We start from the raw sequence: 5,313 nt of genomic DNA on the forward strand, positions 1-5,313 counted from the left end.
ACGCGCAGGCCCAGCGGCCAAGGATCACGGGCCCAGCCGTTCCGCGGCATGTGGGATCCTCCCAGACCGGGGCGCGAACCCGGTTCCCCTGCATCGGCAGGCGGACGCGCAACCACTGCGCCACCAGGGAAGCCCTAGTCAGGGTTTCTTATACTGGAGAGAGCAATAGAAAATCCAAATTACCGACCAGTCATGCCTTTTACCATTGATGTATAATTAAACTCTATTAGTGATTCCAGAATTATTATAGACATGAAAGATGATCAGCAATCCACTCAGTCCTCCCATACCAAAATGTCCATAATACCCACAAGCCCCATCCTTAAAGGCAGACTATTAGATACTAGTTTTATAATAAATTATAGGGAAAAAACTGTACATAGTATACTGATTAACATCTCATGGAACAGTAGTCCTCCATGGAACAGAGTTTGGGAAATGCGGATGTATTCTTCCCTTCTTTCCCTCTTTTACTAATCTACTATTTGCCTTGTGCCCACCTCATGCCCTCACTTCCTCAGGGATAGGTGAGAAAATGTTGTCTATATGCATCCTTTATCTGAGTCCTGTGGTGGAAGCATATTACATAACCCCAAACAATAGTGACAACAGCATTATTATTCTCTTAAGCTAAGATATCAGGATCCCAAGGAATTTGGATTGATCATCAAGTTGATTGAACCAATAGTTCCCAGTGATGCTAAACGATAAGTTTGTTGTTATTGATTAAGGTAGTGATGTAAAGCAATTTTGTAAAACGATCATCTACGAAGTAAGAGGTCAGTTAGCCAACTATAGTGTGAACAGAAATGTTCTTCCCTCTGAGATGGAAAGGAAGGGGATTATGTGCCCTTCTGATTTCTTCCATGTCCTTCCATCAAGGAACACAACACATTCATGTCAAAAATCCCATTAGGAATGATCATAGCATAATCTCTCCCTGTGCCGATGTTTTTTTCATCGGATGTCTCCTAAGAATTCCCTGAACATGTTACTGACCCCCGAAGTCACCTCGATATTTCAAGCCCTTAGCAATGACTTTTATCTCATTATTTCCTTGTTATTTTTTTTCTTTGTAGACCTGGCCAGAGGACCGTGGATGACCTAGAAATTATCTATGAAGAACTCCTTCACATTAAGGCCTTATCCCATCTTTCTACCACGGTAAGTTGTCTCTTAGCTGAGGCGGCGGGGAGGGGCGCACAGTTTGAGTTAAATGCACTGTTAGGCCTGAAGGAGAGTATTGGAGAGTGTGGGTGAGGGGCAGGAACTCCTGAATTCTCCCTCACAAACGGCCCCTCCTGTTTCCCACGAGATGCTAAGGAAGCTACGCCCATGTGCAATCACCAAAAAAGGATCAAGTATCACTACGTTATTGGTAGCTGCCCTAAACACCAAGGCAGCATGATGTGAGTAGAATTGGAACATATGCTTCAAACTTCCTGAGTCTTGGAACCCGCATACCTAGACAAGAGAGCCAGGCCTTAAGAGGGGTGTTCAGTCCCTTCCATGACATATAGAGCCATGTGCGGGAGCGGGGCTGGTGGGGGAGAAATCAAGACGACCTGCCCTGGCCCAAGGGACCAGCTCCACCCAGGTTTGCTGCCAAGTTGAGAAAGGAAGCAGAAGGTGCAAGAGAGCATTAGTTCAGATCGTTTAGGGCACAAGAGCAGTACCTGCTAGTGAAAAATGGCCCAACGGCCGTATCTGACTCTGAACTTTTACGTGACTAGGGTGTTTAGAACAGTGGACATAAACGTCTCCTGCCATAGGAGGGACGGAGAAACACAATTCCCAGGCAACACAAGTCTCCTATATGCTAATAATTCAATAATAATAATGGTAATAAAAGAAGCTGTTTCAGCATCCACGGATCACAAGTTTTACGCTGGACTCCTCAGCAATGTCTCTCTGCTTAATCTGTCTTTCATTCCCAGCTCACTAGGCGATATTATGCTGTCACTCTCACATGGTGGCAGTGCCTGTAATCCCTGCTCTGGGGGGGTAGAGTTCAGGTCTCCACTGAGAGCAGTGAGGCATTCACCACAACCCCAAGCAGAAGTGTTCCAGATCCTTCCCCCTTCAACCCAGACAGGACTGCCTTCACGTCCCTCCCACTCCCTGCCCTACTGGGGATCCGGAAGCTTGCTCACCTACATGGAGTATCCAGGGGTCTGGTCCAGCCCAGGCTCCCCTCCCTCCTACCACCCTGCTCTCATCTTCACTCTCTCCATGGTGGGATAGGTCTAGTGCCCGGGGGCCTCACCCGGGGAGCTCCTGCATCTGTAGGGGCAGCAGCCGAGGCTCCACGAGCTCATGCTGGAGAGGGAAGTGAGGGAAGACCCCTTTTCCCCACCTGTTGTCCGGGTCCCCAGCATGCGCATGTTCTGACTTCCCCAGCCTTGGTGGAATTGGGAGGATTGTGGGTAGTGGAGAGGAGGAGTCTTCTACCTCAAATCCCAGATACCCAGGCACTGTGGAAGATCTCAGGTTATTTGGTTCTTAGGGAGAGAGACCATAATTTGGGACCATAGTTTGGAATTTAAAAAAAATAGCTCACACATTTAAGCTTAATTATTCCACTTCAAGACATTGAGTTTTCTAACATGTTTGCAGTGATGCATGATGTGTAATGCAAAGAAGAGCCTCCAGGAGCAAGAGTCATGATACTGTGGTTGCTCTCACCCTCTCACCAAGATGAAAGACAGGCAAAGAAATTGCCTAGTTCATACATGTGAAACCAAGTTTAAACAGTCCCTAGGGAGATTGTCTTGTATGAATTAGCTTATAAAACAGCTTTCGTAAAAGCCTTAAGAGTCTGGTGGCACAAGACATGGACGCAACGTAATGTCCATCAACAGATAAATGAATAAAGAAGATGTGGTACATATATACAATGGAATACTACTCAGCCATAAAAAAGAATGAAATAATGCCATTTGTAGCAACATGGATGGACCTAGAGATTATCATACTAAGTGAAGTAAGTCAGACAAAGACAAATATCCTATGATATCTCCCATATGTGGAACCTAAAAAAATTATACAAAGGAACTTATTTACAAGACAGAAATAGACTCACAGACATAGAAAACAAACTTAGGGTTACCAAAGGAGAAGGAAGGGAGGGATATATTAGAAATTTGATATTAACAGATACACACTACTATGTATAAAATAGATAAACAACAAGGTCCTCATGTATAGCACAGGGAACTATATTCAATATCTTGTAATAAACTAAAATGGAAAAGAATCTGAAAAAATATATATGCATAACTGAATCGCTTTGCTATACATTGTAAATCAACTATACTTCAATTTTTTAAAAAACTAAAAAAAAAAAAAAAAAAAAAGAATCTAGTGGCACATCTAGTGGAAGTGGTCCTAGACAGGAGGGGCAGCAAAGCAGAGTGGGAGGTGTCCGCGTGGAAGTCATCACTGTTCAGAAAGAGAACAAGTCCCTCCCCAACCCCCCAAAATCTGGCCTTTCCCCACATTCTTTCTCGTTTCCTTCTAGGTGAAAAGGGAGTTAGCAGGTGTTCTCATTTTCGAGTCTCACGCCAAAGGAGGAACCGTGTGTAAGTGAAGACTGTAATCGTGCATGGTGCCTGGCTGGTCCCCTCCCGAGGATGTGCCATGGGAGCCTGACTGCAAACGCTCCCCTTTCTTAGGCCTGGGTCTGACTTGCCAGGATGTCATGTGGCACCATTTGTTTTTCTGGACCTGTGATTATTCCCAGCACGTATCCCTTACCCTGCAGCCCGCTGGGTTTTGGGTGCCAGCCTGGGAGCAGTTGCCAGCCTGTGTCTCCACTTGCTCCCTCCCCTGCTGGCTCAAGGCAGTGTTTAAAGAGGGTGGGATGAAGTCAGTGGTCTTCAGAGGGGACCCCAGGTAAAACCTTTTCACAGTGACCTCACTTCAGTTTGTGGCTTGGGAAGAGCTAATCTGTCTCTCGAGAGGCTAGTTAGAATGGCACACTCTCCTGCCTTCCTTTCTTCTCTCATTTTCACTATCAGCTCCAAGCCTGAGAGAATTTCTTTGCACCAAATATTTATGCAATACTAATATGTAGTATCTCTCCAGCATGCACATGGTAGTTTAGTTCTATGATCATATTTGGGAGGAAGAAATTGAAATGTCATATTAATAAAAGCGAGCAAAATTATTTCGGCTGGCATTTCCCACTCGTCCTACAAAACCCTTCTTGAAAAACATGGTTAGTGGTGTATTCAGATCAGGAAATGCCTCTTTCTCTAATCTCTCTATTGGAGAATAGTAAGACACACCAGCATGCTACGTTTCTCAGGAGTTCTACAGTAAAGGTAAATTTCACACCATTTAAACTGACACTTCCTAAACCCAGTGAAACATAGAAAACTTTTTTTTTTTTTTTTCGCGGTACGCGGGCCTCTCACTGTTGTGGCCTCTCCCGTTGCGGAGCACAGGCTCCGGACGCGCAGGCTCAGCGGCCATGGCTCACGGGCCCAGCCGCTCCGCGGCACGTGGGATCTTCCCGGACCGGGGCACGAACCCGTGTCCCCTGCATCAGCAGGTGGATTCTCAACCACTGCGCCACCAGGGAAGCCCTTAGAAAACATTTATAATGGACACCTGTTAACTTTTCGAGAGACATTCTTTGGAAAATCTTGCTCTTTCTTCAGACTGAGTTGTGTTAGTCAAATAAGCAGAGACCATGAATTGTAAAAGCAAAAAGAATTAAAAATGAGTTTCAAATATTTTACTTTTAGTCATCAAAAGTGGTATTTCTAACATTGATATTTACTTTAGTAAGAATGTCTTTACATTTTAAAGGTTCACTTTTAATATCTTTTTTAATTTTTATGATCACTGATGACTTACAACTTATTCTTTTCACTCACTCTTACTGATGGTTTTCATTTTATCATGAAATACTTAAATATTTCAAACAAAAAACTAGAGGTTGTTACAAACACCTTTTTCAAAAACATTTTTTATCAAATAGTAACCTTATGCCATATTTTTTCATATTTTCATTTTTTATATTTTCTAAAAAATGAAATCCTACATTTGAAGGCTCCTTGTTCCCTCCTTTATCTCATTCTTCTCTTCCCCTCCCCGAGGTGACTCCTACCCTATATGATGTGGTTATCATCCCAACCCATTTTTTTAAAAATATGTAGGGGCTTCCCTGGTGGCGCAGTGGTTGAGAGTCCGCCTGCCGATGCAGGGGACACGGGTTCGTGCCCCGGTCCGGGAAGATCCCACGTGCCGCGGAGCGGCTGGGCCCGTGAGCCATGGCCACTGAGCCTGCGCGTCCGGAGCCTGTGC

The 5,313-nt window shown here is 44.7% G+C and overlaps 1 protein-coding gene across 6 annotated transcripts in view; it reads left to right on the plus strand.

Annotated features, from left to right (window-relative positions):
* The window catches only part of RAPGEF4 (Rap guanine nucleotide exchange factor 4), a 318,711-nt gene that overhangs the window by 249,306 nt on the left and 64,092 nt on the right, over nt 1-5,313 (plus strand). For all 6 annotated transcript variants that reach the window (XR_008618698.1, XM_028479132.2, XM_028479142.2 and 3 more), the window contains 2 exons: nt 1,080-1,164; nt 3,521-3,581. Coding sequence is in view for 5 of the 6 variants with exons in the window: in XM_028479132.2 (XP_028334933.1) it covers nt 1,080-1,164; nt 3,521-3,581 (146 nt within the window). In the remaining variant the exon portion in view is untranslated. The remainder of the gene's footprint in view (nt 1-1,079; nt 1,165-3,520; nt 3,582-5,313) is intronic.

This window comes from Physeter macrocephalus, chromosome 2 (genome assembly GCF_002837175.3).
Source record: "Physeter macrocephalus isolate SW-GA chromosome 2, ASM283717v5, whole genome shotgun sequence".
NCBI lineage: Eukaryota > Metazoa > Chordata > Mammalia > Artiodactyla > Physeteridae > Physeter > Physeter macrocephalus.